General features: G+C 42.9%; 1 protein-coding gene across 1 annotated transcript in view; it reads left to right on the forward strand.

Annotated features, from left to right (window-relative positions):
- Ces1d (carboxylesterase 1D) overlaps positions 1 to 11,167 on the forward strand; it is a 32,042-nt gene extending 20,875 nt beyond the window's left edge. The window contains 5 exon segments of the mRNA NM_133295.3: positions 1,157 to 1,237; positions 2,183 to 2,330; positions 7,075 to 7,206; positions 8,310 to 8,382; positions 10,795 to 11,167. Of these exon segments, the coding sequence (NP_579829.3) occupies positions 1,157 to 1,237; positions 2,183 to 2,330; positions 7,075 to 7,206; positions 8,310 to 8,382; positions 10,795 to 10,978 (618 nt within the window). The 3' untranslated portion in view covers positions 10,979 to 11,167.
- Positions 11,168 to 11,551: the final 384 nt, after the last annotated feature.

Genomic DNA, 11,551 nt, shown 5'->3' on the forward strand with positions numbered 1-11,551 from the left:
TTTTGAGAGCTCTTGATGAAGAGCTTTGAAGTGCTAATTTATATCTGGGCCAGAGACGGGATTAATAATTGGAAACTTTCTAAAGTAGCCACTCCAGCGACTCAGGGCCCTGGCTGCACCACCAAGCTTTCTAGTGGAAATGATGAGCCTTCTCAAGAAGCCATTTTAGGGTCCTGGTATCAGTCTGGCGTGTGGCTTCTATGTTAGAAGGAAACTAGAGCAGATCTCTGAGTGCTAATGTAGACTGGGCCAGCACGTTCCCAGAGTTGTGCAGGAGTGTCCTCTCCCTTTCTCCCTGGAGGCTGTTGGCTAACAGCCTGACAGGAGAAAGGGGGCAGAGGTGGATAGCAGGGTTCATAGGGCCAGGAGTGTCAATGGAATGACCTCTGAGGACCACTGCATTGAGATGAGTCTACTTTATTGTTTCAGGGATAGGGTATATATGGGCGTTTTTAGGGGTATGAGAGGAAAGGGCTAATTGGCCATGACATCAAGCAAGCTGAAAGGGCTGATGGATACAGCACCTAATTATCATGCAGGCTAGGAGCCAGAGTGGGACATGTATGCTGAGTTATGCTGCTCTGCAGAGAGCTCTGAATAGGGTCTCTTTTCAGCCAAGGTCAGTCACCGGTGTCCAGGGACACTGTCCAGACAAAGACAGACAGAGGAGGGAGTTCCTCATTTCACACTGACATCAGAAAGCCACTGAGTCATGGGGAGATAGGGGACTGCTACCTTAATAGCAAGGTTCCCCAACACAGAAAGACCTCAGAGGGCATCATAGGAACATAGAGACACAGACATAATATTTGGTTTTGCTTCCTCTTGCAGTTGAATTTGGACTGGTGGGGTATGGCCTATGTCTTCTGTCTCTGAGCCCTTAGCTTCTATATGACCCTGACCTGAATGCTCCCCCTCTGCCTCGAGGAACATTGTAGCTTTCGATGTCATCAGTACCTTTATTATGTGTCCTCTCTATGTTACTTGTATTCATTTTTATATGGGCATTGGTTTTGTTGACTTTTTTCTCAACATTTTAAACTCCCATGTCTGTCAAGAAGCCCAACTCCACCTCAGTCCACTTTGGTTTCCTTGGTTGGCCTTTGGCTCTTTTTACTTCTCCACGATTCACAACGCTTAATCATTTGATTAACAGCTTATGGGCTATCCACTCTCCGAAGGCAAACTGGACCAGAAAACAGCCAAATCCCTCTTGTGGAAGTCCTACCCAACACTGGTAAGACTCTAGGGAATGGTGGGAATTGATTGAGAAGGAAAGAAGGTTGGTGATGTTCTCCAGTTAAAGACCAGTTCGATGGTGGAAAACCTATGCTTAAGCTCCTACTCTTTTCATTTACCTGCTTTACCTCCCAGGTGTGTTGAACCCACACTTGTGACTCCTCTGTTAATATTCAATTGAGTTCAGGACACGTTTTAGAGGAAAAGATTCAGTTTTCTAGTTAGCCAAACCAAGACCATGGAGACCATCACAAACAAACATTTAGGCATGGGAGGCATAAGTCTTACTTATGGAGATATTTGGATGCAAATTAGATAGAGACCAGATTTCTTACAATTTTTTTTTTTTTTTTAGTTTTGGTTTTATGACATATGGACTGCTGTGATCTATAGGTTAATAGATATTCTAGGATTTGTAAATTTAAAGAGAAATTACTAACTAGCAAATCATATGACCCATGTCTTTCTTCATCTCATTTTTCAAGAAAGGTTAATTCTGAACTTAGTTGTGTGAATATAAATTATGCGTTTTCCCCAGTGAACTTGAGAAAATAGCAATACAATACTTTTCTCAAGAGGACCAGGGGTGAGATTTAAAAAAAAAAAAAAGCAATCCAAGTTCTTCTGTAGGGACAGTTGGAAAGAACGTCCACTGAAGAACAATTTTTTAATATGAGGTCTCTTCAGGCATGTGGGTCTCTTCCACCAAAGCCAGTGACACATAGTGCACAGAGTAGGTACCTAAACTCAAACAGCAATTAATTAACACCAATGTCAAGAGAAAGTGAAGCTCAAAAGCTAAAGAGTTTATTCCAGACTTCCATGAGCAACACCTGGAGGTTGTGGTAACCACTGAGGTAGTTTAGGATCAGTGAATCCTTAACTGACTGCCAGGAGGCCCATTCCCCACCCAGTGAGATGGTCACTTTCTGATCCACTTCAGAAAATCTCTGAGAAAATGATTCCAGTGGTTGCTGAGAAGTACTTCGGAGGGACAGATGACCCTGCCAAAAGGAAAGACCTGTTCCAGGACTTGGTTGCAGATGTGATATTTGGTGTCCCATCAGTGATGGTGTCTCGAAGCCACAGAGGTGAGTTTCAGGTGTCAGATGGGAGATGACTACAAGTCGAACTTCTAGGTCTCTGATATGCCTACCCTTTGGCATCGGTAGATATGAAAGCTATTGAGGTCAGGCCTCAAAAGTTGATTCTAGATGGTCAACAATGCTGTTTTGCCTTCTCTGTTAGTAAAGATCTATAAGGAAAAGGCCCAATGCAGTTTAATTTAGCAGATATTCCCAGAGAACACCATTGGGAGGTAAGAAGCTAACGTAGAGAAAATGCGGACCTCGATCTGGAGAGCTGCCCAGCGTGTGTTCATCTTCGCTGCAACTGAAGAGCTCTGGAGAACAAGGAGAAGGAGACTTTAGGCTCCTTTTCCTGAAAGGAAAGGCAGATGTGTATTGACCCAGCAGGAGCCATAGCTCACAGGTGCCATGATTGCTTCTTTATATCAAAGGACAAGGAGTTACTTCTCTCCTTCCACCTTTCCTGGGTTCTGAAGGTTGAACTCAATTCCCATTGTGTGCTTCGAGCATCATTACCTGCTGAGCTGTCTTGACCTTCCCTTTCTCATTTTTACTGTAGGCATTTGGAGCTAAAGAGCTTTTCCCTTAGGACTGTCTTCACTTTGTCTAATAGGCTTTGGTATGTCGTGGTCTCATTCTATTCAGTATGAGGGGTAATTTTCAGCTCCTCCTTGACTTCTTCAACGATCCATTCATCATTGAATTTTATGATGCTTAATCATTATGAGTCATAGCATCCTCTATACTTTTTCTTGCTGATTCCTAACTTTTTCCAATACACAAAGCTTTTCAATTTTCTTACATATGTGAATTCTTGACTTGTGTCCTAAACTATGAACCACTTTAGAAGAATTCCATGAGAGAGTTTTTCCTGAAGTGTTTGAGTGAGTTGCCTCTAGGCATCTAATTCTGATTTCATTTGACTTCAATGCGTCTCTGTTTCATTTTCTTTTTTCCAGATGACTTGCCCATCGGTGAGGATAGGGTATTAATTAATGTTACCTATTGTGCTAAGATTAATATGTAGCTTATACCTAAAAGAAATTGTTTTAGGAATTGGGTGTACTTGTTTGGGCACAACGTTTACAATTGAAATGTCCTCTTGGTAGATTGTTCAACCTGATCAGTATGACGTGATTTTGTTTGTTTCTTCTGACTCCTTCTGGTTCAAAGTCTATTTTGTCTAATATCAGAATAGCTAGACTTTTGGTTTTCCAGGTTTCAGTTGCTTAAAACATGATAAGAGGTGTGTTTTCCTGGAGGCAGCAAAAAGATGGACTCTGTCTTCTTAGACCAGCTGCTAGTGACGTCTTTTTGTTTGGATAATAAAGAGCATTGGTGTTATTTTCAAAGGTTGATGCCTCCCGTTTCTGTTTCTGTGGTTGTGTTTTGCTTCCTGTTTGCCGACTGCACTTCTATTTTGCTCCCGTGGTCCCTTCATCTTCTCTTCCGTCTGAAGCATTCCTTAATGTACCCCTTTACGAGGTACCTTAGTGCTCATTAATTCCATTAGCCTGCTCCCGTAAGGGAAGGTTCCGGGTTTTCCTTTAACTATACCAGAAAGTTGGTTGAGTTTGCAGCTGTGGTCTTTCAGAACCAGACATCCATCTTTCTTGTCTTTCCTGGATTGAACAGACTCTGTTAAATAATCAGCTATAAACCCAAATGGCCTTCCTTTATGCATGACCTGACATTCTGTCTTACATCATCTAATATCATTTTTTCTGTTTTTTTTTCAACACTTCAGTTATAACATGGCATGGAGCATTCTTTACTTACCCCTATTCAGTAGATCCTTGTCTTCTATTTGGTGGGACTCTTGTATGTTCACAGGAATCTTTCTTTAGATTTGGGGGTATTTTCTTCCATGTTTTTATTGAAAATATTTTCTGTGCTTCATGCGTGGAAGTCTCCTTATGTGTTCATTATTTACACATCTGATGTCTTGGAGCCCCAAAGGTCTTGAGGTCTCCTTCTCTCATGTTTCAGGTCAATTTATGGGATTTTAAAAAATGTATCATTCAATTTAACTGAGGTGAGGGGACCCTCTAGAATGTACAAGAGACCTGGGAGACAAGAGACACTTAGGACTCAAAAAGAGGGACCTTAGCTGAAATGCCTAACAGTGGGGAGACAGAACTTGTAGATTCCGTCTCCAGTAGAAAGACAGGACATCATTTCCTGTCTTCATCCCTTTCTTCTCTCCAACTCCTCTCTTCCCCCACACTGGATCCTCTAGACAGTCAGAATAATGCTCTTGTGGGTGCTTGTACATATATGGCATTCAGTTACATTCTGTAAAGTCAGGAGGTTGGGATTCCTTAGCCCTAAATACTGGCTAGTGTTACAGGTTCTGACCTAGGGGTTGAGACACTTGTCACTGAAGACTCCTCAGCAATCTGGCATGCTCTTCCTCTCTAGCTCCTGCCCCCTTTCATGTCATCCCAGCCCTTGCCCTCGTTAATTCTGAAAATCTTCCTCCCACCCTGACTGTTCTCAGGCTGGTGAGCTGTGCCCACTTCTGCAGTTCAGCTGTCTCTGCCACTGCTGTTCTCTTCTGTCTACAGTTCTCCCTGTCTTGTTGTCTAGGATACTTCCTTCCTTCATGTGACAAGCTCGGCCAGCAGACTGAATAGGCACAGACTGGAGCGCTCTTCAGTTGCACCTAATGTTTCTAGACAAGGAGGCTTCCTTGGGAAGTATATGCCAGCTGACTAGAGTCTACTGGGCACCCCGTCTCCCTTTGGGAAACCTATTAGTTGTCATGCTTATCTAATGGCTCTGATGTTGTGTCTGTGTCTACCATTGTTGTGCGCTGTGTCTGTTTGCCATTGGTGTGTTGATTGATCATTGGCAGTGATTGACACTGCCATTGATGCTCTGAATCTATCTCAGTTCATGGGGTCTTTTTTTTTTAGTTTTTTGTTTTTTGTTGTTGTTGTCATTGTTGTTGTTGCTGCTGTTGTTGTTGTTGCTGTTGTTGTTGTTGTTATTGCTTTTACGGAAGTTCTCATTCTGTAACCTAGACTTTTCTAAAACTTACATTTTAGAACTGACCTCAGATCTACAGCAATCCCCCCACCTCAACCTAAGTACTGGGATTACAAGTGTGAGCTACCAGGTCCAGATTCTTGCACTGTTTGAACTCGGCTTTCTGTCTGATATGACTGCAGCTACCACTTCTCTCTATCTTCTCTTGATATACGATAGCTATTTTCATCCATTTATTTCTAATCTATGTACCTCTTTAGAGATAAGGGGTTTTGTGGGAGCCTATACTTGTGCTGTTTAAACATGCTTTCCGACTGTCTCTTGTACTTCAGAAGATGACATTTGATAGCAAGGGTTTACAAGCACTGTCTGGGAGTTGTTATTTGGTTGTTTTGTGGATGTGTCCCTCCTTTCTTGGTGTCTTCCCTTGGGGCTTTCTGCTGTTATGTAAGGGCATGTTTTGTATCTTTTCTGTATTTGTGTTGTATTTCTACTTAATGGTTTTGCTTCCTGTCTACCCTTATGTTTTTTTGGTACCTCTTCCATCAGACTATATTAAGCTAGTAATAGTGTAGCATTGATTCTGGGTAAGAACTCTATATTTTTGCCTAGAAAATATACACACACACACACACACACACACACACACACACACACACACACACTCACACACACACACACACACACACACACATCATTTGGGTGGCCATTTATTGTAAGTACATTAGTTAATGGGCTATCCCGCTATAATCACTAGTGGGAATTTTCTGATGGCCCCTCAAAATGTGAAGGATAAAACTTTGTATCATCACTAGAATCCTAGGGTGCCCTGCCTGTGGCTCTCTTTGCCAATATGGCTTGATATCTCACGTTATTTATTGCTATCTTGGAATGTTAGTTTAAAAGACCTGCTTTAGCCATTCCTCTGGGGCAGGCCCAGAGGCAATGAGATCCACAGCCTCTGGCTAGGAGAGCTTCTATGTCTCTCTCACTTCTGAGGGGCCCCTGTCCTAAGCACAGTGCTTGAAATTGAGAGTTACTTTCCTCCAGCACATTGATGATATCACCCTGCTCTCCCTGCCCATGAAATTTCCTCTGAGACACTGGATGTAGGTTTGGTTGGTCCTTCCTTGATTGTGAAGCTCTTCTCTCAGTTGCTCCTGGGGTTTTATCTCTCCTTGGTGGTTAATATTGTGAGTGCTTTGTACCCTGGCTACAATCAACTGGAGGTTGCTATGCCTCCTGACCTAATGCTGGGAACCTAGCCCAGGCTTGGCTACAATCTCTTGAAATAAACCTTCTGTCTCCTTCCATCTTCTTCTCTTCTGCAAGTCCTCTTGTTCTGTGAGCAAGAGAACACTGGAGCATCTTGGACCAACGACATGATCTCTGGTGGTGAGAGGGGAGACAGAGAAGAGAAGGAGCAAGTCAAGAGACAAGTTCTCTTTCCCTTGATGCCTCTTTCTTTGATGCCACCTTGCATCTTAAGGCTTAATACTTCCTAAGCAAGGAAGAAGTGAGGTATGAAACACAAAATCTAAGCTTTGCAATTCCTTGAAGGAATGCATGTTCAATTTGTGCACATATTTGTGTTTTTAACTGCCTTTATTCCAAGTGGACCAGTTAGTTGCGCAGCCCTGATCAAGTCTCTGGGCTTCCCTGAAACACTGTGCACATAAACAGGGATCTTAGTGCAAGGTCTGAGATCTTGGCACCATGCACATGTGAGCTCTGCAATGAATCCATGTCTCCACAGATGCTGGAGCCCCCACCTTCATGTATGAATTTGAGTATCGCCCAAGCTTTGTATCAGCCATGAGGCCCAAGACAGTGATCGGAGACCATGGTGATGAACTCTTCTCAGTATTTGGATCTCCATTTTTAAAAGGTAATGTCTCTCTTTGCTGCCTGTGGCCTTGGCATTTGGAGGCCTGAATTTGGGTCCTGGCTTGACAACCTTGTTCAAGTTTCTCCTTTTCTCCCCAGTTTATCTTTCTAGACCCTCTGTAACTAGGTTGACAGTCCTGAGCCTTCACACACAGGAAGGAAGCTTCTGTTCATGTGTCCTCAGCCATAGTTACTCTCAGAATCATGGTCTATAACATCAGTAAGAGAGATCATAGGCCAATCACATGTTCCAGTTTGGGAGAAGGGTGCCACTGATGGACTTTCCTTCCCTAAGAGCATGCTGGGATATAAGTGAGAAAACATTTCATTTCTAACTCTGAACAAGGTCTATCATGTTTTACCCATCTGTCTGTCTGTCTACAGAGTGGGTCATATATCGGCCATCTTGTGTAATGTGATAATTTTTAAAAAGATTTATTTATTTATTTTATGTAAATGAACACACTGTCGCTGACACCAGAAAAGGGCTTTGGATCCAATTACAGATGGCTACGAGCCACCATGTGGTTGCTGGGAATTGAACTCATGACCTCTGGAAGAACAGCCAGTCCTCTGATCCCCCGAGCCAACTCTCTAGCACCAATGTGTAATGTGATACTTAAGGGAGGTTTTCACAGCTGTCTTCAATGCGTTGCTTCTTGTAGTTACGTATAACTAGCAATCTAACTCATGTTTCCCAAGCTATCAGTCTCTCTGGACCTCTCCCTATTTGGTGATATCTTAGGAACTTTGGAGAGAGAGATTAAGAAAAGACCCAAGAGCCAGCAACCCTACAAAGACTGAGGAAACTCACAGTTGTGAGGTTTGGGTCAGGCGTGCGTGCATGGGTGACAAAGGAAGTCAATCTATGGGAAGCTATTCTTAACTTGAATTTAGACTATCAGCCAACATGTTCTTAAAAGGTAGGTTCTAATATAGTAAGATGTGGAAAAGTTAAGACTCTGAACTTCTAACAAGCTCCCAAGATGGTGGCAATGATCAGAATCACTCCTACTATGTGACTGCAAAACAAACAAACAAACAAACAAACAAACAAGGAGGCCACTTGGTAAGTAGCTGAAGCTTACTCTTTCTTCCCCACAGATGGTGCCTCAGAAGAGGAGACCAATCTCAGCAAAATGGTGATGAAATACTGGGCCAACTTTGCTCGGAATGGGTGAGTCTTATGCCAGAGAAGGGACATATCTGGGGGATGGGTTATGGTCAGACTTATTGGAGTGAAGTGTCTTCTAATGTTTGAGTGGCCGTCCGACTGTCCTGTGACCATAGCACTCCAACAATGAAGGCTGGAGTAATCAGATGGGAACTCTGATGGAGCTTTTGAGATAGTTTAGCTTAAAAGAAGGGATGGGGACTAGAGAGATGGCTCAACGGTTAAGAGTACCCGACTACTCTTCCAGAGGTCCTGAGTTCAATTCCCAGCAACCACATGGTGGCTCACAACCATCTGTAAAGAGCTCTGATGCCCACTGAAGACAGTTACAGTGTACTTATATATAAGTACACTTTTAGCTGAGGATCAATTCAATAGGGCTGATAGTAATCCCTCATGTCTAAAAGGCTTAGGAAGTCCTTACCCCAAAGTCTTTGGCTCCCAAAGTCTCCCTAGGGTAGGTTGTGCTCATGGTGTGAACATACCCTAGGTAGAAGGTTCAAATCCTGGCATTTCTAACTTATTAGTCTTTCTATACAGAGTCACATCAACGTTCCTCTCACAGATTTACACATCATACTTTTTAATGCTGCTGGCAGGGAGTTCAAACCTTCCACACACTTGCTGGCCTCCACCTCTTTCCTTTGCAATCTATGCAGAAGCCTTGATGACTTCACTGCACTTGCACTCTGCATGCCTGCAAAACCACACCCATCTGGACAATGCCAAGGTTGACCTACAGCATCGGGTGTCACCAGATACTGTGGGTCATCATCTGCAGTAGTCTCTGAGTGTCTGAACCTGAAGGGAAAAATATCGGAGAATTAATTCTCCAGGCAACCCTGGGGCAGGAACCTAGAGTGTAACTTTCTCAAAGAAGAACCTCTGGATGAAGTTTATGCCTTCACATTATATGTCTATGACGGCTGTGGTATAGAAATAGAGAAACAGTTGCAAATATAAATGACAAAAAAAGTCAGGGGCAAAGGTGGGTGAAGAATAAGAACAAAGGGAAACGAGACTTTTAGGCTAGTTTCAAGCCTGTGAACTTTGTTCTTCCCAACTCCTGAAAAGTCCTGGGAGGAGCTTTCATTTTGATTTGGTGCCTGAAACTCTGGCTTCTTAATGAAGCAGACTCCTTAACATAGGCTCTCCTTCTACACAGCCTTAATCATAGTTCTTGGCTACAGCGGTAGGGGTTGTGAGGGGGTTGGTTTTTGTGGGTTTATTTGGGTTTTTTTTATTGTTGTTTGGGAAGATTGTGTTTTTCTAATCTTCATGTTGTTGTTTTTGCTTATAAATCTCATTGCAAATATAATCAAGAACAACAACAACAAAAGAAAATAAACGTAGAAAATAAACATACCTAGATGCTAGAGTATCTTTGAATGTCCTCCACCAGTGAATACTCTCATTCTTAAACTCAGTTACCCATACAATATCTGAATGGACAAATACAAGTAAATCTGTTGTGATCATGTGTGAATGGCCTCTAATCCATATGCCCTTCTCTTCTGAATCATCACGAACTTGGCTTCTTTACCTACTAAAACCTACTAGAATCCCTCTTAAGCCCCACCTACTGCATTCTGCACTTTATATGGCACACTACAAACATTCCCAAACTCCTTCACAACCCAGGGTTTTTAAAACACAATTCTTCAGAACCACCACATTGGGGGGGTTAATCTCAGAGAGATCCACTTTTGAGTAATACTTTTAGTAGTAATTCTATGTGTTAACATCTTTGCACTGCTGAGACAAAATACCCAAGGTTCATCAAGTTCAAGGATGAAGGCTTGATTTTTGTTTGACTCTGACTTTCTCTTGAAATGTTCACTGTGAGACTGTGACAAAGTGGACTGTGGTGACTTTCGGGGAGAGCCAGCTCCTCGTTTCTTGGCAGTCAGGAAACTGACTTAGTTGTCTTGTTTTGTTTTGCTTTCTTTCTTTGTTTGGGATGTGTGTGTGTGTGTGTGTGTGTGTGTGTGTGTGTGTGTGTGTGTGTGTGTGCGCGTGCGCGCGTGCGCGCGCGCAAGCACATGTGTGTAGTCAGGAAGAACTGAGGTAAAGGGTTGGAGACTCAACATGCTGCAGAGCAGACCCTCAGTGACCCAATTCTCCCAAGTAGGTACCACCTCTCGATGCCTCCATTAGCCTTAACAGAAGTGTTAGCTGAGCATCAGCTTTTAACGTGTGAGGATTTGGAGGAGAGCTAAGGTCTAAATAACCTAGGACTTTCTAAACATGAGCAGGCTGCCCTAGGAGGTGGAGAATTGGCATAGGTGTGCAAGGTAGTTTCTTGGCAGAGATCCATCAACGCTTTCTTGAAAACTCTCAGAGCACCATGGGGACAGCACAGTTGCTGTGGTGATTTACTTTTCTTTTCTTTTTTTCTTTTAATTCTGTTCACAGGAGCCCTAATGGGGGAGGGCTGCCCCATTGGCCAGAATATGACCAGAAGGAAGGGTACCTGAAGATTGGTGCCTCAACTCAGGCAGCCCAGAGGCTGAAGGACAAAGAAGTGGCTTTTTGGTCTGAGCTCAGGGCCAAGGAGGCAGCAGAGGAACCATCCCACTGGAAACATGTTGAGCTCTGATCAGGAGGGTCAGCCATGTTTGAGAACCTGAAGCTAAAGGGGAATTATTCCACAGAAGATTTTGTAAAGACATAACACTTCTTGTCTTTGAGACTATAACATCACATGGTATTTTGTACAAATGCATTAAAGGGAAAATACTTAACCTTATTGCTTCAACTTGTAAAATAAAACATTGTTTAGAAATTCAAAAGTGGGTCAATGTCTGTCTTGGGGAAGTTTTAGTTGTTTTTATTTATTATTTTATTTATTTGCTTGTTTCTTTGTTTTGTGTATGTTCATGTGAGTACAGAGAAGCTTGAGGAAATGCCTCCATCACATTGCCTGTAGGCAAGTTTCTAGGGCATTTTCTTGGTTAATGATTGATGTAGGAGGGCTCAGCCCTCTATGCGTGGTGCTACCCTAGGGCTGAGGGTCCTGACTTGTATAGGAAAGCAACCTGAACAACCTATGGTGAGCAAACCAGGAAGCAGCATTCCTCCATGGCTTCTGATTCAGTTCTTCCTTCCAGGTTCCTACCATGAGTTTTTGCCTTAGCTTCCATTAGTGAACTATCACTCAGAATACATAATC

The sequence above is a fragment of the Rattus norvegicus genome, chromosome 19 (assembly GCF_021556685.1).
Source record: "Rattus norvegicus strain SHRSP/BbbUtx chromosome 19, alternate assembly SHRSP_T2T, whole genome shotgun sequence".
NCBI lineage: Eukaryota > Metazoa > Chordata > Mammalia > Rodentia > Muridae > Rattus > Rattus norvegicus.